Source organism: Uloborus diversus, chromosome 10, assembly GCF_026930045.1.
Source record: "Uloborus diversus isolate 005 chromosome 10, Udiv.v.3.1, whole genome shotgun sequence".
NCBI lineage: Eukaryota > Metazoa > Arthropoda > Arachnida > Araneae > Uloboridae > Uloborus > Uloborus diversus.
This window is the reverse complement of record NC_072740.1, coordinates 55889699-55912875: the sequence shown is the minus strand read 5'-3', so window position 1 is coordinate 55912875 and position 23177 is coordinate 55889699. Positions and strand designations below refer to the sequence as shown.

General features: G+C 33.5%; 1 protein-coding gene across 1 annotated transcript in view; it reads right to left on the bottom strand.

The window, feature by feature from the left end:
• LOC129231007 (FYVE and coiled-coil domain-containing protein 1-like) overlaps positions 1-23177 on the bottom strand; it is an 89732-nt gene that overhangs the window by 26232 nt on the left and 40323 nt on the right. The window contains exons 5-8 of the mRNA XM_054865252.1: positions 21585-21691; positions 16396-16539; positions 13111-13192; positions 12937-13021 (exon numbers count right to left, since the gene is read on the bottom strand). Coding sequence (XP_054721227.1) covers positions 12937-13021; positions 13111-13192; positions 16396-16539; positions 21585-21691 — 418 coding nt within the window. The remainder of the gene's footprint in view (positions 1-12936; positions 13022-13110; positions 13193-16395; positions 16540-21584; positions 21692-23177) is intronic.

The following is a 23177-nucleotide window of genomic DNA, read 5'->3' as shown; positions in this document are numbered from 1 at the left end:
AATTTATGCTACACATTTTAATACCAATATAGACAGTGTCTGCAATGCAGATAAGTTTGAAAAGGAAAGTTGATTGATTACAACTCTGAAACAGTGAGGGTAAACACAAAATCAATAGTGTAGCACATATTTGATGAAACTTATATTAAAAAAACATCCTAGACTATAACTTTTGGGATAATTCTTGAACGCAAATCTCTTTTATGTTAACAAAGCTTTTAAACAGAAGGAAAAATCCAAGATTTATCCTAAATTACCTTTTTTAATTTGTTGCTCAATTATAAGTTTACCAATAATCTACCTACCCCCTCTGCCCCCCCAAAAAAATTTAAAAAAAAATCTTTTTGAGATTAATTGTTCCAACTTCGGTACAATAAAATTGGGATTGGTTATAATATCTTTTAGAAAGTTTGCGCCTACAACTCAAGTTTTTATTGCGATTTTTCAATGCTCTGAATTGGTTCAAGTTGGATTTGTTTTCATGATAAAATATAAGAATTGATTGCCCTGATACATATGATATAATATATTTGACCCTGAGCAGTTCATGGACAATTATTTAAGCATTTAAATTTACAAGTACATCAGCAGAAAGGTATTTTTTTAAAGACAACAAAATGTGATTATCTAATGCCAAAACTGCCTTAAGAGGATCTAGTAAATATGAGGGACGCTTGGAAAGTAAGTTCCGTTTTGAAATAAAAAAGAATAAGTACAAATAAAACAAAGAAGTTTATTGCACAGTAACCTATCCCCTTCCACTAATCCAGCTATAGGGTGAGTGAGGTTTTGGGTGACCAAACTCGTATTTACACCGGTCCCAGCCCGGGTATAGGGAGAGGGTTTTGTAATGGTATAGCATCCATATATGGGTCATTCTCCAGAAAACGCAACTTTTGATCTCAAATATTTTTCAATTTCGAAACCTTTTGTTTTTTTTTTTTTTTCACTCTCACAAGACAGTGTTACCTACTAGAAATAACCATAAACAATGGCCCAGCTGAGTTCCAACTATTTTACTCATAAATTAAAAAAAATAAAAAATGCCGTGTTCAAGAAAATAAAAAAAAGAAAAAGAAAAAACTTTTAATATTTAAAAATCAAGACCAATTTAATATCAAAGTAGTAATTTTGTTAATTGTGCAACAATCAGCTATTTTAATGATTAGTGGGAACATAATATTAAGCTCTCTTAATTAACGTACGGCTTAATTAGTAGTTCCAAAAGTATGTTAAAAAAATAGTAAATTTGAGGATATACTGGCAATTTATAACTTCGGTAGAACGTCTATTATTGATGTATTTCCCCTCCATCATTTATTTTCAGCTCAGAAATAATGACATTGACAAGGTCTGTCACAGAGGTGAGATTCATGGAGGTGAGGAATTTTCCTTTAATATAGGCCTAATAGATACATTTTTCAGGGAAAATTTTTTTTTCTTTGTTGCTACAATCTGCACATGTTAAGCATATGAAAACATGTTCACTTCTTTTTATACATTAATTTACATTTCTGAAATTCAAGTTCACGGAGGTGAGAAGTCAGAGTAACCACACTAAGTTTTTAAAGTAAAAACTATATATCTTCTTGTTTTTCAACAAAAAAATTCACAACTTTTTTAATAGCTGAAAACAAGCAAGCGGGCCCCTTGTATCATAGGAAATAAAATGTGATGCCATTACTGCCACCTGCTGATGAGAAATGGCATTTTGTGTTTGAGTAACGGAGGTGAGAATTTATTGTGTGATGCAATTCCTTGTCCAATGAAAACGAACTAAAACACAATATTGAAAAATTAAATATACTTAAACAATTAGTATTTGAGACACTTGTGAAAGGAATCATAAATAAATAAGTAAATACTTTTAATTAAACAAGTTATTAAGCAACCAAACACTCACATAAGGTGTGTGACATGCCACAGAGGTGAGAATTCACATGCTGTGAACCAAAAATATACTAAAATAAAAATTATTATTAAAGAATTGTTTGTAGGTATAAATAGAAATCTTTTTCATTAAATGAAAAATCATTGTTGAATGAATTGTTCCCTAACGTTTTTACTGTAAAAGGTGTGTGACAGAAAAGTTAAACTTTTTGAAGAATGACCCATACGTAAAACGTCCACCCTTTATGCAGGGCCGCTGAGAGGAGGAGCAGCAGGGGTAAAATCCCTGGGGACTGGGCACCTTCTCGAAAAGGAAAAAAAAAATTTCAGAGTATATGCTGCCAACTAAACTTCTTTTCAGTGTTAGAAAAGCAAAAAATCTCTCATTCAACATTTTGGCCCATAATTCAACATCTGCATGTTCACAGAATCAAGTGCTTGCAGACCAGTTCCTTAGGGGGCTATCTTGCAGAGACGTTTCCATTGGGAAGGGAAACGACCAATAGTGGGACCACCATTACAAACAGCATGCACTCCTTTCGTCGTGTGCTTTCCTCCTTTTACCCGGGCCCGGAACACGGTTGGGTGAGGTCATGCTGGTAGGGGTTCCCAACCTATGGGTTGCGACCCCCAAGCATTTATTTTGAGATTGCGACATTATCCCTACATTTAAAAATATATCACTGCATAGTTTTAAAATTAAAATACACAGGGGAAAACAGCATTTTTGAATAGTATCAATACTTGAGCACAGTGGCAAATCCAGGAGTTTAGCTATAGGATTGCAGCAACCCAGCCCCCCTATACTAGAGTATCTGATCCCGCAACATCCTCTAAGGTTATCTTTCATTTTGGTTTACAGACTTCATTCCCTTCAAATTTCCACGAAAGAGTCCCGAATTCACCTCCCTTTAACATTATTTAAAATCGTCAAAAATTCCGTTTTAGGAACATCAATATCGAATAATTTCTGTGAGAGATTCTCTAAATACCAGCCCTTATCCTGAAATTGCATTTTTAAGAATTAATTTTGAGGCTATTTGGGAAAGCGTCCTGAACCTCATTCCATCTCCTAACTTCATCAAAAAATAGCCAAGAAATGGGTTTCTAGGATTTTAAAATCCAAAAACAATTTCAGAGGAGTGCCAACTGTCCTCTTCACATAATTACAGATCATATAAATCATTTTAGGACTTAAATTTCAAAAGAAATTCTGGGTGAAGGTTCTCCAAACATTTCTTGTCATCAAAGATAATTTACTATTCTGTTTTTGGGACTTAAATTTCCAAAAAATTCCTTGAGAGTACCCCCAATCCTCTCTCCCTCCACATCAAAAACACTCATTTAAAATTTTGTTTTTAGATTTTCAATTCTAAAAGAGTTCCGGCAGAGAGGCTCCAAATCCAAACCTCCCTCCTAGCGTTTACAACGAGGGCTAATAATTGCATTTTTAGGACCTCACATTCAAAAAATTTTCGGGGAAATTATGCCTGAACCTCTTCTGTTTCCAAAACTTTAACAAAGGTGGTTTACCACGTAGCATTTTTATGATATTTCATTTCCATTTTTGAAAAATTAGAGAGCATCCAACGATTTTTCTCTCCCCCCCCCCCCCCCCCCCCCCCCCCCGCCTCTTTGCTCTCATTAAAAATAATCAAAAACTTCATTTTTAAAACTATTTTTTCGAGAAATTTCAAAGGAAGAGTACGAGCTTTAACCCTTCACAAAAGTCCCTGAAACTCTCCTCCTCCTAACAATATCAGTGTTTGTGTTAACTGCAATTTTAGAACTAACATTTTCAGGGGGAGTAGGATCTTTGCAAATGTTACACTTATGACTGTAAAATCATATTGTTATTTCTCTTTCCTCGCTCAACACAATTCAATAAATTTGATTGTGCAATACTAGTTAATGACATTCCCCCCTCCAAATAAAAATCTAGACCCTCTCTCTGTCTTGCTATACACATTTAAAACAAAAATTGAATGACTTCAAGAGTTTTGAAAGTGGTGAGCAGAGCTTCCCCTATGGTTGCATTTTTCGCAAAATGCAAAAATACTATCTTGATTAAGCAAATAATGCAAAGTATTTTCGCTTTTTAGCTGAAATAAAAATATTTAATTCATTAAAAAAAGAAACTGCATGATCCGAGAGAAGAAGCAAGCAGAACGATAGTCAACTTAAATATTTTTTAAATCTCAGCTAAGATGTTTAAATTACTGTCAAGTTTAACAATACCTAGTCTTAATGAACATTATGTCCCACCAATAAATGCATTATTGGGAGAAGGGGACTTGCAACATTTTAAAACCAAACATGTGTTTTTATAATTGTATGCATACAATCCAAGATTCTTTATTTTATATTTAAAAAAAAACAGCTATTGTATGTATTTCGTTAAAGATGTCATAAAGGAAATTTGAATTGAATTTTCAACAGGAGGTGAAGTACACTAAGGCCTTTTGAAAGATGGGAACGTGTCCGCCACATTTACGCATTTTGCTAAACCTTTTCCCTCAATTTTATCTGCTATGCTATAGAACTTTTGAACTCAGCTTAAATCCTGGTGGCGAGATGTTTTTTTAACAATAGAGTGGTTCGGTTTGTTTTTTGTTTTTTTTTTAATTATTTAACCAGCTTTTTCATATTTTTTACAAAGAAAAACTACCAAATATATTTCCATTTCTCCACTGCACACTGACTGATGGTATGACGCCTAGGATTACCATGAAGCAGATGCTGTGGTATAGAAGGCGCACTGGAGATTAAATGTAAATAAGAGGTAAGGGCAGTGAACAGGATTTTTTTTAGTGGTTGAAGGGGGGCCTGCAAGTCAGTATTTTGCCCCAGGCCCAGTTGAGCTCTCAGTGGCCCTGACTTTACGGATGCTTGGTCAGATCTGTATCTGTTCAGTGGCTGTTGGGGTGCAACACTGAGTAGGCGATGGGTGCCACAGGACCAAATTGATATCTGAATCCCCAACGTCTAGAGTCCTCCCGCCCTCCCCCGTAAGTGGTTTTGCGCTGTTTCCGAAGGGAGAGAGGGACCTCCGGCTTAACAGTCAGACCATGAGATGCCCTAAATGGTGGTGCAGGGCAGGGGTTCCTCATTGTGCATTCTCCTTCAACAGTTTTTCCTCATACCTCTTGTGATTTTCCAGGCACTTTTAATAGCGTGGTACAAGTATCTATGGACTCCCTTCATAGAATGTTGAGCCCCTGTGTAATCAACCATGAGACAACATGTTATTTCTGCTTATTTTTGCTGTTGTACTAATGACTGCCAAGGGAAGACTTCAGATGGCAAAACAAATGGAAGTCGCTAGGAGCAAGGATAGGGTTGCGTGGAGGATGGTCAAAAATGTCACAGTCAAACGACTTCTACTGTGCTTTGTAGGATTATATCGTCGCCTCAGAGGCGAGTAAGATATCTTAGTGTTATTTCAGGATTAGATATCTTACTGTTGCTCTGAGGCAACGATATGCAGGTATGGATATCTGTGCTATTTTTTTTTTTTTTTCACTTCAGTATCCATGTATCAAACCTCAATTTACAGCAGGATTCACCAATAGAGACTGCTTCTTGGCCTGTAGGGTTGTTCATTTTACGCAACCTGAATTTTTCTATTATGCATTTCAGAATAAGCAAAATAAACAACCCTAGAGGCAAAGAGGAAACGGTCTCCATTTGTTTTCACCATTTGTACTGACCACTGACCTAGCACCTTTATTTTTGCTCTTTCTCTTAATGTAATTAGTGTACTATAATCATAATTTCAAGAAAAAATCTTTATTTTTCAAATTAGTTTTGGTTATACATCTAAAAATTATTACTTCAAGTTTTAATTTAGTCACTAAAATTATATTATAAATGGAAGCTAACTTTGTTTTTTTTTTTTTTTTTTTTTTGCCTCTGTTCATCCGCAGATTGAACAAAGATTACACTACCCAACACCAAAAATGCATCAGGCACAAACACAGCTGTATCCGAAGTATTTTGTGTTACTCAACGTGAAAATCACCATACAAAACTGAGATTTGCTCGTTTTCAAATGCAGAGCCAACAGAGGCAGTGAAATCACACTAATGTTCTTTTTTTCCCTGGTAGAAAGAAGCACCTTTCATGGGACTGACCATCTTTTAAACTTTGACTCATGTGTGAGATAGAAAATCTCACTACATAACCCACAAATAAACAGCAAGAAATTTGAACTCCGGGAAGAGAAATGGCCAAAGTGAGCCTCTAGAAGTTCCACCAATATCTGCTTCCACCCATGCTTCTTCTGCTGGGAATAATGAAGGACTTCATGAAAGCTCTGAATAGAGATGGTTTTTCAATACTTTAGAGAGAAATTAGTAAGATATTTTTATTAAGCAAATTTTATGTAAAAAGCGTTTATAAATTTTATTTTTCTTTTGTACATTATCACACTTAAAATTTAGTTTTTTCACAAAAGTACTAGTTGTTTCTGAAAATTGTATGAATTTCAAATTTACACAGAATATACAATCCCCTTTTTTTTTTTGCGTTTTAGTGGGGGGGGGGGTGACATCACAAATTACCGCCCCGGGTGTCACCCATGCTAGGTACGCCACTGACGTAGGTAATTTTTTTTTCCTTTTTTTTTTCTTTTTGTCTTCTTTTGCTATAAAATCCTCCTCCCCCCTTTTTTCCTAAATTCTTTATTTATTACCTACTGTCAATATTCAATTTCAATTGAATTCAATTTGTAAGAAAATTTATTTTCCTTTATTGAAATTTGATAATGATTAACTAATTACAAAACAGTAGAAAGGCTGGTAATTTCTGGGGAGTTGTTTCTAAAATTTGATTTTCCATTTCGCCAACATCAAAATTAGCAGTATTATATAAATACTGTATTCGATTATACTGTAAGCATTTGTAAATTGGCTGCTATATAATATGATGCATTTCAAGGAAAAGAGAATGCTTCAAAATGCTCCTTTTTTCTTTTCTTCTTCAATTTAGGATCTTTCCTTTGGGTTGAACTTTAAAGTTCTTTATCAGCTGAAGAGAAATAATGATTGAAAAATTTATTCCTTTTACGAATATTTTTCAATATACATTTACAGAAGCAGAGTATTTATTTATTTTAAACTGCTCTTGTAACCAAGATTGCTGTTTTGACTTTTTAATCTTGAAAATAAAGATAGAATTGTGTAATCATAGGTACAAGTTGCTTGTTTTGAAAAAAAAAAAAAATCTAGAAAAGTACTGTTTTGAGGATATCTTAAGATTGGGTCTTGGAAAACAATACCTAGAAAAAATGGAATTTGAAAACCGGAATATTGAAGAAGTAATACTTTTTATTTAGCATATGCTTATTTAATTATAATTTTAAAGGAGAAGAGAAAAAAAAAATCTGGAACATGTCTTTGAAACTGAGATTGTTGTTATAATTGCAACTGGAGCGGGGGGAGAGTTGGTTTTCACATTACTAATCCTAATATGGAAGATTATATATTCTGTTATGTCTGCTCCCATCCCCAAAAGCTCAATTAGCACAACAAACCTTTTACATTTTGTAGGGGTGCCCCTCCCCCCGAATATCCGGAAGACTCCCCCTCCAAAAGCAAGAGCCCCCCAAATAAAAAAATACCCCTCAAGCCCCTTTAAAAATTTCAATGGCGCAGTCAGTGCCATTCCCTAACCCCCCCCCCCCCTACATTTTAGTGTTTTTTTTATTCAATTTGAATTAGCAGATTTTTTCATCAAGACTTTTGGATGCCTCTAAACGTTTCGCACCCTGCACTTCATTAGACACGGCAACAACATAATATTCAATCCACGATTACGAACTATTTATATTTTTTCATCTGCATTTATGACGGTTAAGATTTTTTTTTTAGTATCATTATTTTTTTTAAGTTATTATTATTATTTCGATTATACAGTAAACTCCCGATTATCCGCGGAATTGGGTGGCACAAGTGCCGCGGATAATAAAAATCGCGGATAACCGCAAAAAGACTAAAATGGGGGACAAATCAGGTAAAAATTGTCCTATCTCAAATTCTTAACTGTATTGATGCATAACACTTTCTGCAAACAGTGAAAATATATATAGAGTACAGTACAAATGTTTTGCATTTTTGCACAACCGAACTTAACAAGCAAGTGTATGTACGATGAAGAACGCACAATAATAATAATAATAATAATAATAATAATAATAATAATAAAATTAAATCAAATCAATCAATCAAGCAAAAGCAACTGAGAGTAAATGTATAATTTTTCAAAAAAAAAAAAAAAAAAAACTAGCCACTGGTATTCGCTTTTTACTGCGAAAATACATGTTCGTGATTGTTGATTGATTCGCGGATAATCCGCCCCGCGGATAAACCGCTCGCGGATAATCGGGAGTCTACTGTAGTTTCTTGGGAAAAATATATTTCATATAAGACATTCTTACTAATATAGATGGTGTTATATAGTAAATCAACAAAATTTACGGATAATTTTTATCAAATTTATGTATTGGCTGTTTTAACCTCTTCGATTTTTGTTTTAGACACTGTAATATTGAAATATGCAAAAAATACGACTTACTTTTTGCCATTCGACTAAGCTTTTTGCACTGGAGCCCTCTGCCATTTTTCCTTTGTGTACTATTTTTTAAAATCCTCAGAGAATTAATTTTTAAGAACATCTGGATTTGCTTCAAGAAAATCTAAAATTATTTCGGTGTGATTCTTTGTAACGTAAAATGTATTCTTTGAAGAATAGCCATTAGCGTGCCAGTCGTCAAAGTTCGCGCTTTTCCGTGCAAGGATTAAACAAAACAAAACTAGCTGCACTGAAAGGACATTGGTTGGAGAAGTCACGTGTACCTCCTGGCCGACCAAACTAATCGAGAAAATCGGCGCCTCTTCGAGAGACAGCTGCGAGCTGTTCAGAATTCAACGTTGCGAGATTTTTTCGACAACATCGATCACGTGACGGGAAATCTCGAAGTCGAAACGTAAGTAGTTTGGAATGACCACCCTGGTCCTCCCTTCATGCTTGGATGGTTTTACCTATGCCATCTAATTGAATTGCACCTTATAATTGAAAGAGAGAAATTTTGACTCATTACAGGAGCTAAGTAACAGGGAATGCATAGCTTTGAAGACAAAATAAATTAATATAGAGACAAAAAAAAAAAAAAAAAGATTTGATCTCTTTGAGCTTTTTACAGAGAATCAAAGTAAACATTAAGTACCTTAAATTAAGAAGAAATGATACAAAATTATACTAATGCAGTAGAATAATTTCGTAACGCTGGATTATAAAGCACAATTTTCTATAAAATGCACAACTTTTCAGAAATAAACAATAAGTCAAAAAACATGTACTCTATTTTGCCTTTTCAACATTTTTTTTTGCAAAATTAAAATTTTGAAAGCTTTTAATTTCACAATATTATTTCAAAGCTTTTAAATGATAGTTAGTATTCACAAGAAATAAGTGCCAGATTGTTGTTGTCATGCAGCTGTTATGCAAGCCATGAAGCTGGTGAAAGTGCATGATGATTCACTTTCTTTCAATTATGAAACATATTATTTGTGAATGATACTACATGCTAAATTGCAGTTTGTGCTTTAATACTAATTGCAGTAAAAAACTTTTTCTAGTGCCCAAACATATTCATGTATTTCAAATATTATTTTTTAAAGTTTGAAATTATCTATATAACGCCAAAACCTGTATAATGCACATGCTCTGGTTCAAAAATGTGTGTTATTAGGATCTTCTTGTGTATTAGACAATACTGAAAGACTTAAAAATTAATGAAGTATTATAATAATTTACATGCACAATATGTTTTAAAATCATGGGACACACAGGGGAAAAATGAAAGAAAAAAAGCGAAGTTAAAGCTTCAATAAAAAAGACATACCAGGTCTGCAGAATCTTTACAGTTGTTAATGGTCAATTTACTTAATTGTGACTGCAAAGATTCATTTTCTATCACCAAGTTATCAAACGTTTTCTTCAACTCTGAATTTTCCTTTGCAAGAAAATCGTTCTTCTTCATCAAAGATTTATTTTGATCAGAGAGTTCTTGATTTGTTTCATGTAATTTGCTATTTTCTTCTTTAATCTAAAAAAAGGTACACATTTGCACTCATTAAATACCTATGCCCAAAATAATTTTTTAATATAAAAGCATTCAATTAAAAAGTTACACACCAAAAAGTATGGCACTAAATTAAAAGCATTTATAAAAACTTCCAAAACTTTCCTAAACAAACAGAAAAAAAAATTCAAAAATGTAGCAATAAGCTAAATAAATAAATTACATTTTTTCATGTCAAATTTATTTGCAAATAACTTTTTAAATATAAATTTTAGAGATACCAATTTTTAAAAAATACTATTTCTTCTAACTTATATACTATTTCTTCTAACACTCCTAAAAACAGATTAATTTAGCAAAATATCATTAAATTTTTAGGCAATTTCTATTTGATTATTTAATACCTTTGATTTCTTCACTTTCTCAAGACATATTTGAAAAATGAAAATATTTTTCAACAATAATGCATAAAATATACACAAATAAAATCTAAGAATGGCATTGACCAACATAAATGTCATTAATGATTCATTTTAGAGTTTAAATAATCAATGTTTGCTCAATTACTTGAAAAAGTTCAAATTACATTAGTCATGCTTAAAAAGTCTGCACTTTCCACAGAAATATTAGTTTTAAAAAAATCAAATAATAAAAGGCCTTTCAAACTAAAAAAATCTAAACCCTTCTAAACTTAAAGAATAGAGTACTGTATTTATTTCAAAATCTTTGATCTTGATCTTTGGCTTTGAAATAAAATAAATAAGAACTATGTAGTTAGCACAATAAGAAAAATTCTAAAGTATGCATTTGGCAGTTAGCATAGTAAGAAACGAGCTGATGTGTGCATCACATGACTTCCTATTACCCCAATTTAATGTCATTTCCCCATTACTGGCAATTTTAATGTGATTCAATAGTTTACTCTCTAAATATCACCAACAGTGGCTAAATTGAAATCCGATTTTTAAAAAAAAAATCCACCAAATTTGTTGCCAATTTGGTGACAAAACTTGGCGAACAAAAGACTGGCGATATATCGCCAAGTGTCCGCCAAATTATAACACCACTTGAGTTTACATCGAAATTAACAATGATTTCTCCCCAAAAAAGGGCAAAAGACCCCTTAGGAGCATCCGGATGCAACCAAAAAGAGAGGTGCACAACTAGACCCCACTAGGAGTCTAAGTACCAAATTTCAACTTTCTAGGACATTCCGCTCTTGAGTTATGCGACATACATACACATATACACACATACATACGTACATACAGACATCACGACAAAACTTGTTGTAATTAACTCGGGGATCGTCAAAATGGATATTTCGGGAGTCTGTATGTTCCGAGGCATATATCCACGTGTGGTCGGGTTGAAAAATAAATTCAACATTCATTCGGGGGTGAGCAAAATGGAAATTAAGGCCGATTTTTAGGGAACATTTTTTTTGCAAATACAATACTCCCTTTTTTGTAAAAGGAAGTAAAAATTAAAAGTAATCATTGGGCAGATAGCCACAATGCATGTTTAGGGCAGATTTAAAAACTCCTTTGTATAGGCATATTTGTGCCAAAAAAACATTAAATGTGTCAGTGTACAACATTATTTAACGATGTATTTTTATATTTAGAGTGAATGAACATGAATAATTACTACATGCAGCTTTACTACATGTTGCTAAAACTACAGCAGTTTCATTACATGCTACTAAAAATTATCCACACAGTTTTACAGGTAACTAAGTTTGGTGAATTTAAAGCTGATTACACAAAATATTTTTTTTTTTTTTTTTTGATGATTATGAGTAGATCCTCATTTTATGCAAGGGTTACGTTTTACAAAAATGTCGTGTAAACCAAAACCACACAAATTAAGACTCAATAGAGTTTAATAATAGAGTTTAAATAGGAGTTAGGTTCCACAGATAAAAAAAGCATCATTCTAGTGATAAATAAATAATTCGTTTAATATGTACTTATTTTGATACATATGTACAACGTGTATAAAGAAAACACAAATTAACTGTTTTTTTTAAAAAGACCTGATTGTAATATTCTTTTGGGAGTCATTAGTTATTTTTCTCTCTAGTTCTTTGTAGGGCATGAACACATTCATGATCACTTGCGGCACTTCCATGACAAGATTTTCCTTCACTAACATATTAAAAAGACATTTGCCATTGTCAAGGAATGTCCATAAATTTCCAATGTGAAAGGTTTTGTTTGTGCGTCATTGATATCCTTATTCTCATTGGTTTTGGCCTCCTTTGTCACCTTTAAAAGCACTTCTTCAAGCGAGTTCAGAATTTTCTGAGTTCAATAACTTTACTTCTGAAAAGAACCAAGGAACCAATCGCAAAAATATGTCTTTAGTGGCCCAAGATTGCTTATTAGCAAGCAAAAATGATGCTTGTTAGTACATGTTATCTGCAATCCCAAAAGCGTTGATTTTGAAGGAAGGGAAAACTTTTATCTGTTTACAATGCTGCATTCGTGTAAAATTAAAACTCATTCATGTAAAACAAAATAAAGAGATCAAATCTTATGCTGTGTAAAATAAACCTGCACAAAATGAATACTATATATTTATAAACCTACACAGATATTACACTAAAAGTTTTTCAAAAAACAAGATTTGTGAAAGGTCATGAGTTTTATATTGTATTCTTTTTGGATACCAGATACATTTAGGGGGGAAAAAAACTTTCTAACTAAAAAATGGGGGAATTTTTTTTTTTTTTAATGAAGCAAAAATATTCCTGTTTTAAAAAAGTTAAAAGCAAAATTAAAATAACTTGCTTTGGCTCTTGAAGCAGTGCCATGTTAGCTATAATTTCTTCTGAGCACTGCTTCTTTTAATAAGCAAATTTAAGATCATCATACCTTCTTAAAATCAAAAATAATTCAAATTCTTAAAACCAAAATTATTGTAGCTTCAAATAATAATAGCAGTTAGCTCGCAAATACTTGCCACTGAAACTGACAGAGTATCATCATCTTTCTCTTGAAGTGATGCAGCATCAGATCCGTCACCATAAAGTATACTCTCATTCTGCACAGATAACATATTTACATGTAGTAATGAAAATATCAATCAATTTTAATAAGTATTTTTAAATATGTAAAGATAAATAAACAAACCTGTGATGAAAAACTAAACAGACTAGATGAACTGTGTTTTCTATCAAGCAATGTATTATTTTCATGAGCAACAAAATGTTTCCTGAAAACAGTGAGAGCAATTACTATTTTCAAAAAATATGTACTTCTACAGTCAATTATTCCAAATTCTGTTAAAAACTCAGGACACTTAATATTAAAAAGAACAAAATTCTTCAGTTATTTTATTAAAAATTTGTTTTCTAATGGATTTATAGGAAAAAAAATTCTTTATTTAACAGAAAATTGATCATATTTAAATCAATTAACATGCATCAACTTATTTTGTAGTACGTTACCGCCCTAAAGCCAGGGCTAAGGGCAGAAATACCTAAAATACACCACCAGCTCAGTTATTCCATCCGAGGACTGCAGTTTCGCGCTTTTTAGCACTCATCAGCCCGGAATAGGAATTACATGAGCTGGAGGCGAAAAACCTCTTAAGGGAGCCAAGACAGCCAAACAAACTAGTAGCTAATGCAGAATTAGCAAACCAGATGAGTGACTGCAGCAATGGTGCAGTTCAACTCAAAGATTGATGGCAAAGCAATGGTATTTTGTAGTAAGTTACCGCCCTAAAGCCAGGGCTAAGGCAGAAATACTTAAAATACACCAGCAGCTCAGTTATTAAATCCGAGGACTGCAGTTTCGTGCTTTTTAGCACTCATCAGCCCGGAATAAGAATCACATGAGGTGGAGGCGAAAAACCTCTTAAGGGAGCCAAGAGAGTCAAACAAACTGGTACCTAATGCAGAATATTTTTTTGCTAATCCTGGCTCTCTTGGCTCCCTTAAGAGGTTTTTCGCCTTCAGCTCATGTGATTCCTAATTCCGGGCTGATGAGTACTAAAAAGCACGAAACTGTAGTCCTCAGATGGAACAAATGAGCTGGTGGTGTATTTTAAGTATTTCTGCCTTAGCCCTGGCTTTAGGGCGGTAACTTACTACAAAATACCATTACTTTGCCATCAATCTTTGAGTTGAACCACACCATTGCTGCGGTCGCTCATCTGGTTTGCTAATTCTGCATTACCTACTAGTTTGTTTGGCTCTCTTGGCTCCCTTAAGAGGTTTTTCGCCTCCAGCTCATGTGATTCCTATTCTTTGCTGATGAGTGCTAAAAAGCACAAAACTGCAGTCCTCGGATGGAATAACTGAGCTGGTGGTGTATTTTAAGTATTTCTGCTTTAGCCCTGGCTTTAAGGCGGTAATTTACTACAAAATACCATTGCTTTGCCATCAATCCTTGAGTTGAACCGCACCATTACTGCAGTCGCTCATCTGGTTTGCTAATTCTGCATTAGCTACTAGTTTGTTTGGCTCTCTTGGCTCCCTTAAGAGATTTTTCGCCTCCAGCTCATGTGATTTCTATTCCGGGTTGATGAGTGCTAAATAGCACGAAACTGCAGTCCTTGGATGGAATAACTGAGCTGGTGGTGTATTTTAAGTATGCATCAACTTAGTTTGATATAAAAGTTAACTAGAAGACTAGAAACTCCCCAGACACAAATTGGACTAAAAACTTATCACATATTCTTGAGGATTGTTCTAGTAAAATTTAGAGCACAATAAAGAAGCATATGCTTAAGATTGTAACAAAAAGGTGGTTTGATAAAAAAAAAAGGGTACAGATCAAGTTCAATTCAGAATAAGATACTTAAATGCATTCTAGACATCATTTCTGCTAAAAACGGACATATTTTCCATTAATTTTATGATTATCAATGTATTTGAAGGTTTGTACATAAAATTTTTGAACTTTGTATCAATTAATTTGCTCAGTTCTGTGTATTTAATCTACACCACTTTGTTTAGCTACTTTAGATTTAAAATGCATAGAGCCATGATCTTCTTTGAGCAGCTTTTGTGGCCTTATTCATGAATCCATCTAAGATCAACAGCATACTTGTTATATAAAAGAGAAAAAATTATGCATAACATACAAATATTATTTTTTCTCAAACTATATGAGCCATTTTCTTTGGAAGTGTTGTGAGCCTATTTCATATTATACAGAGATAAACAAAAGGTTTGCACTGAAATGGTTTGAAAAATATTGGTGTACATTAATAAAGTACTCGATGCTTTTAAATATGAAATTGATTTAGGTTTATAATGGATCATTCATATAATGTTAGTAAAAGGAACTGCACTTTGGAAAACCTCAAATGGATTTACTTTTACCATAGTGTTTACTTTTACTATATAAAAAAAAAACACTTTACTTTTACCATAAATGTGAAAGTCATATATTTATGAAACATTAAATATGGGATTATCATTGAATCAAAGCATCATAAAAATGAAGCGTTTGCTAAATATATGTAAAAAGACATGTTTTAATTATATTTATAAAAAAATTTTATTTAAGCATTTCTTCAGATAATGTCTCATCTAAAGTACTTTTATAACTTTACATTGCTGTATGTTATTTTCAATTTTTATCATTATGACAAAGCTTTTCAAACAAAATATTTATGTCATTAACAAGTTGCAAAATATATAAAAAATGAACAAGAGAAATTATGTAGTATAATTTTTAAAATATATATGTCTTTTGCAGAAAGTCGACTTACATCACTTTAAAAAAAAAAAAAGAAAAAAAAAATCTGTAATTTTTTTCAAATAAGAAAATTTATGTAGACAGAATAAGGAAAATTTGAGCTTTCTTTTTTTTTCTGGCTAACCATTATTTGATATAAGATTCGTAACAAAGTGCTTTCATTATTATAAGTACCTAACCTTTTGTCAGAAATGAACTAACTCCACTTTCAAAGAAAATGGCTCATTTGTTACTGAAATAGCCTGTATAAATTTACATACCTGAACTTGTTGGTTTTATGACTAAATGAATTAAATTGAATACCAATAAAAAAAAGTATATCATTTAGCTGAACATACTTTGCCAAGTTGCCAAGTTTAAAGACACAATCAATTGTAAAGACTTTTATGTAAATAAAAAAGGAATGTCATTCCACAGTATTCAATGTTATTTACAGGACATTTCACAGTCAAATTTCAAAACATTTGTATTTTTTTCACTGTGAAAATACAAAAAACAAAAGTTTTCAATGTTTCAAAACTTTGCTTTCAGAGAAAAAATACAAATATTTTAAAATTCTGCTGTGACATGTCCCATACATGACAATGAATACTCTGGAATGTCACAATACAAGAAAAATGTTCCTGAGAATAAATTGTCCAAAGTAAGATACAGAAATTTAATAAGAGAAAAGCATTGTTAAAATTTCAAAACGTAAGAGCATACCTTGCAAATGAAGGCCAAGAAACATCTAGCTCCATGTGCCGAGCTGTAAGGTCGAAGTTCAAATCATTCAGATCATACACAGATGTTAAAAATGGAGACCATAGCTTCTTTTGAGCATGAAAAGATTTTTCTGGATAGTAGTCTCTGAAAAAGAACAAAAGTGAATTTTGAAGAACAAAAACTATTTCAAATACTAACGAAAACATTTTATTTATTTCTTTTTTTTACAGGTGAGAAATAAGTAAGAAAAAAATAAAGGTAAAAAAACATAAATTATGTTATGAGGTACCCCCCTCCCCAAGCCTTTTTAAGGGAACCCCATACATGGCCACTTTTGAAAATTCAGTCTGACGAAATGGAATTCCGAATATTTTTGTCAGTGTCTAGTGGGGCCATAAATTTATCCCTTTTCAGCTTTATTAAACTACAGCTCTAAAATAATTTAAAATATTTGCAATTTTTATTGAAAGTAGCTACAGTTGGTTATAAGCTTCATTTTGAACAAAAAAGGGTACCTAATAATTACTTCTTTAGTTTTGTTATTATGATCATTTTCTTCCATGGTGTGGCATAAAATGAATGTAGATTGAGGAAATGAAATAAATTTTAAAAGTTAATAAAATTTGATGAATTGAGAAACAAAAACAAACACATTATTAAACATTTTTATGCATAATTTCATAATTTAAATCGAGTACAATCAATTTTTTTTATTTCTCTACGACTGAATACTGACTCATCCAGAATTTAGATAGATAATTTTACTTTAATGTGCGGGGTGTGTTGAGTGTAGCGGTATCCATTAGCAGCAGACAAATGATCAAGGCTTGCAAGTATATTACGACACATTTATTAACACGTACACACACACATGCGGCCGTAGCGGTTCAAGCTTTCCTAAGAACTGACTATATAGAGTGACCAAGTTACGGTTACAGTTACACATACAAATACGATTGCGATTAACAAATATAAATACATAACATTCCTCCCTCCTAAGTTTTATAGTCTTTAAACCATTCTGGTGGACGCCTGTTTTTAACAGGCCTCTGAGACTGTGGGCCAGGACCGGGGCTGCTTACAGTCACTGTGCCAGGAAGATAATCAGCCAAAGACTGCACTGGGCTGTTGTCAACATCATCTACTAAAGGAGGAGAGTCCTGAGAAGAACCTGAAGATTGAGCTCGCACTGGTGATTTCTGTAGAATTTCTGAGTCGATTTCATCGGAATTATCAGAAATATCTGACTGAGAAGTCGGAACAACTCGGCTCTTTAGTTGATCAACGTGTCTTCACTAGACCATGCCCTCATCCATTTGTACTAGGTATGTAGTCATACCAACAACTTCAGTAATTGTAGCTGGAACCCACTCCCCATGCGGCAGGAATCCTAGTGTATAAACAGTTTTAAAGGGAGCAAACATTCTTACCCTTGTGTGATTATTTAAGCTGTCACGTTCTTGTTTAGTGTTAATGGCTTCTGTTAAGTCAGGATGCAAATTTGTCAAGACAAGTTTTTACTCTTCGATTCATCAGCAGCTCTGCAAGACAGAGACATGCCTGTTGTAGAATTTGGTGTCGTGTGTTGAGACAATAAGAATGCTGCAAGTCTCTATTCCCATTTCCCGGAAATAATTCTTTTAAGGCATTCTTAATCGCCTGCGCCACGCGTTCTGCCTGTCCATTTAAAGATTGAATAAAATCTTGCATTGATAAATAAAAAAAAAATTTCAACTATTTCAGAACTAGGAATAATTATCTCTTCATTTTGATTTGCATCTAAAAGTGTTTGCCACAGCCTTAATATACTTCTACGTGTAAAACTTTCATAGTTCTAAGAAGATTAAGAATTAATTCTACTTCATACCAGGCACTGGTGCAGTTAGAATTTAACTTCTGTTGGTGAAGGTTTGGCCAAAACAGTCATTAGATTGATATAAACTGCAGTATTAGGATAAACAATGTGTTATATCCTAGGGTTCTGGGTGGTTTACCCTAAAAACTCCACTTGTCATGCCCCTGGCACCAGCCTGGTGAGGCATGGCAAAGGGAGAATATAATTGATCACAACCGACATGCTCACTAATGTCTGGTGTCACCAGGCATTAGTTAGCATGTCTGTTGTGACCAGTTATATTGCATACATTATTATTTATGTTTGATGTGTCAATATTTGTTATCAGCGTACAAACACTTTGTCATTGAAAATCCCCCACAAGTAAAGGAATATACCGAGCTTTTTCTTTCATAGACGCCATTTTCAGTTTCTGACTAAGCGATCCCCTACATCACTTTGATAACTACCGAATTTAGCAAGGAAGAAATCTTTTCGGATTAAGCATCAAAATGAAAACTAGAAATATTTATGAATCTGAAATATTTTTTTTAAATAAATTTTCTTTACTTGTGCAAGACCCTATAAACAATCTGCGTTTAGAATTTATCCACCAATGGATAAACAATGGTACATTTAAAGGTAAAAAAGTCATTTTCTGTGAACGAAATTTGGCAGCCAAAAGTTTCAAGCAACTTCCTCTTATCATGCTTTATTAATACCCAAATACCAGCCAACACTTCGTCTGGAAGAGTGGTTATGGTGTGTTTCCACTTTGAACCTAATTTTTGATAATTCTTTCCTAAAGCATTTTCTGATTTGCAGCATTTCTTTCTTGCCACAGTCATCAAAGGATAGCAAGCTTTTCTCTTTTCCTGTATTTCAAACTCTTCTTTAAGACTTGCAGTAAACATAATTTTCAGCACTACTCATGCTTTCCTGTACACATTTTTGTATTACTTTCAAATTTCTGAAGGCAATTTTTGTTTCACTAGAGGTTAGTGAAAAAATTGTTGAAAAATTGCCAAAAATAAATAACTTTTTTTGAAACAGCAGAAAGTAATTTCTTTAAAATGTAATAGAGTTTCTACAAGTTTTTAAGTCTCAAAGAAAGTCTTTCAAAATTTGCAATAGTTTGTTTTTATACTTCAACAGCTGTAAGAAGTTAAAGAAGCAGATAAAATAGTCTAGATGTTCAAGATAAAACATATGAATAAGATAAAACATATGATTGTGTTGAAATATCGTCAGCTGTCAATTTAAATTCCAGATACAAGGTAGAGCAATATGCAATTACTTTCAAGTTAGAAACTAAAGCAAATAATCCACTAAATTGTCATTGAATCATAAATTATTGTACACACTCTTTAACAAAAAAAAACCGACGCACCAAGAAGGAGTGATCCGATTGAGACGAAACTTGGTGGGTAGGAAGACAATGCACAGAATAGAAAATGATTAAATTCTCAGAACAATTAAATAATTTATATCAGAGTTACAGTAACAAGTTCAATAAGGTATTAACCCGCCTCTAGCCAGGATACAAGCTGAAACACAGCGTGGCAAACACCGATAAAGCTTTCGGAGGGTGTCCTGCAGTATTTCCAGCCAAATTCGCTCCAATTGTCGGACAAGGTTATCAACATTCCTTGCCACATGCAATTGCCATCCATCACATCCCAGACATGCTCGATGGGAGAGAGATCTGGCAGGTCACGGAAGTGTTTAACAAGCTTGCAGACAGTTCATAGCAACACGTGCCGTATGTTATCTGTTCTGTATGTTATCATTGTCCTGCTGAAAACCAGCCGAGGGTACTGCAAAAGGAACAGCAGCAAAACAGGTCTTAGGATGTCGTCGATGTACCACTGTGCAGTAAGTGTACCTCTAATTACGACCAAAGGGGTCCAGTTATCAAAGGAAATGGCACCCCAGACCATAATGCCTTGTTGAGGGCCAGTGTGGCGTGCAAAAGTGAAACCAGGATCCCCTTTCTGCCCTGGGTGTCTCCAAACACGTCTTCGATGATCGTTATGACACAGTTGGAAGCGGGATTTGCCGCTAAAGACTATACGTCCCCAGTCGGCACCATTCCAACCTGATCAAGCCATGCACCACTGTAATCTGGCTCGGCAGTGTATAGGCGTCAGTGGTAGGTGGCATAACGGTCGGCACGACCGTAGATTTCGTTGCCCCAACTGTCTGTAAATGGTCATGATCGACACTGGTGGTTGGGTTGAACGTCTGATGGTTCATAGAGGTGAAGAAAGCGCTGTAACAGCTGATCGGACAATCACTCTGTCATCACGATCTGTCGTGATCCTAGGTCCACCGCTACCATCCTGACGGTGAACTCTGCCATTTTCCACCCATCCTTGCCAGCATCTTCGAATCACTGCATCTCTTCAACTCAAATGACGAGCGCTTCTTTGATTTGACCAACCGGCCTCTTTCAATCCAATGATATGACCTCTTTTAAACTCTGACAGTTGCACGTAATGAGCACGAACCATGCGGCGATTCCTTTTTAAGTTGTTGAAAGTTAATCTGAGTCACAATCAAACTGAAAGTTTTAACAACTGTTGAAGAACTGCTCTTTATATACATCTGCTGGATGCGCAGTTTCGATGTGCTGAAGATCAAACTATTCATTCATTAAACACCAAATTTTAATCATTTGTATATCTGGTCTAAACACTCATGCATACAAAATTTCAAAGCAATCGGATGATTACTTCTTGGTGCGTCGATTTTTTTGTTATAGAGTGTATATCCCTGCTATATGTTTGTCTTTTACAACAATAATTATTTCTCTAATTATTTTTCTGAAAATGTTATTAAAAATATGTTGAAGAAAATATTTTAAATAGTTTTTGGTTTGTTGCTTTCATTTGAAATGGTGTTTAAATCTGTAGTTGTTTATTAAAAAAATGTAACGAGTTATTATTTTTTTATTTGTATAAATACAAAATATTTTTTAATTGAAGATTCTTTGTTAAATAACAAATAAACAGTTTCATGGGTTTTTTAAATTAGTAATATTATTTCTATCATGTAACGCAATAAAATGATAAACCTATATAAAAACTGACCATTACATGGAAGATGCATATACAGGTTTATTAACTTTATGTGGCACTCTTTACTACTAGCTAATTTAAATGAGGCCTCTAATTGTAAAAAGGCTTCCCACCACGGTTATAGATTAATATTATTTCCAACAGTTCCTTTCATTTTTTACATCTCAATAAACAGTTGTGGTTATCAAGTTAGTAAATTTGAAAGTTGACTCTACACATGAATACATGCACACACATATTGGATGATCAATAGATGAGTACTTAGAGAAATTTACCTAGTAATCTTTTCAGACATAAGACATGCTTGCAAAGTATCAGCAAGACACTTCTGCATCAAACAAAATCTGATAAAAGCTCTTCCTTTCCCAAGAGAAGTTTTTAACTGAAAATTTCAAATGCAATTGGTTAGGATACAGTTTTCATTATTTTAGCTGAGATATAAACATTATGATATAATATCAAAACACAGAACTATGTTTACCTATGTTATGCAGCAGTCATAAGCAGGGCTGGTTATAGTAGCTCTGCTGCCCGAGGCGATATTGACAAGTGCCCCCCCTCCCCCCCGGAAATTATTATGGGAATGGATAATAATAATAATAATAATGAAAGTAATATAATACTATATTAATAAAATAAAAATAATAGTAAAGTGCTTGAAATTAAAGTGAGTTTCTAGTTAAATTCCAAACTGAGTTTAGCATATTCACAAGCACTGGTACACACTTTAAATTATCCTTTTTAACATTAAAGTACGGTAAACACGGGCTACTTTGGCTCTAGGGTCCTTCTTTGGGCCCAAATTGAGAAAAAGATACAACGTTCTTTGTCAACCTCCAAGAAGCAATTTTTGAACATATTTTGACATAACCCGCTAGAGAGCATTCCCAGGCACTCAGTTATGTATACCAAGCAGTTCAATAGCTCAAGAAGCAACACTAGTGGTTCTGTGTTTCTTGTGCTAACATCAGTCTTCATAATCTCTCAAACTTTTACAAGTAGAAACAGTTCTACACCAGTAAAGAGTTTGTTAAGTGCCTATTTATGAACACTAGTCAATACTTTATGTAGTAGTATAGTTGTACTTATCATTTCTGTTAAGGTTTTTTCTTTAAAACTTCACAATAGCAACATATCTCCTAACCTAAAAATTACAACCTATTTCGGCCTAGCATAAAAACTTGAAAAAATCCGTCAGAGAGATTTGGAAAAGAAAAGAAAAGCTAAAAGTAAACCGTTAAACAGGAAAAACCTGGAATTCTCATCAACAGAAAAAGAGAGCGATTACAGACTCTATTCATCAGGGCTCAGTTACATGGCGTTAATTATGGAAGGTGAAGAGGAACTGAAAGCTGTAGCAGGTTTAGAAAAGGTTGACCCAGTTGCATCTACTTCTTACAAATTTCTTTAAATGTGTTGGAAAGTTGACGGAATTTTGTTATTGTAGAATGGAATGGGCTCAGGTTTCCAGAGATGGCTGTTGATGCTAGAGAAGAAAGAGCTATTGTTGAGAGAGAAAATGGAATGCACCAGCAAGTTTTGAATTTGTTTGAAGGTTCAAACAATTTTTTGCTGCTAAATTTCAAATATTCATATTTTGGGGCTTGATTCCTTCTTCAAACTACCAAATCAATTAATGATCCATTGTTTTATGAATGTGTTCTGTTTATAAAATTATTCAATCTCCAAAACTAAGGAAAAGATGATTGTTCTCTGTCGGTAATTTCCGAAACAATAAGTAGATATGTACACACATTAAAAAAATAAATAAATAATTTTCCTTAAAACAAATATGTGTGACTCAAACTTCTTTCAAAATGTATTTTTCTTTCAAACAGATAGTTTTTTGTGCGAACACACGTCTTTCT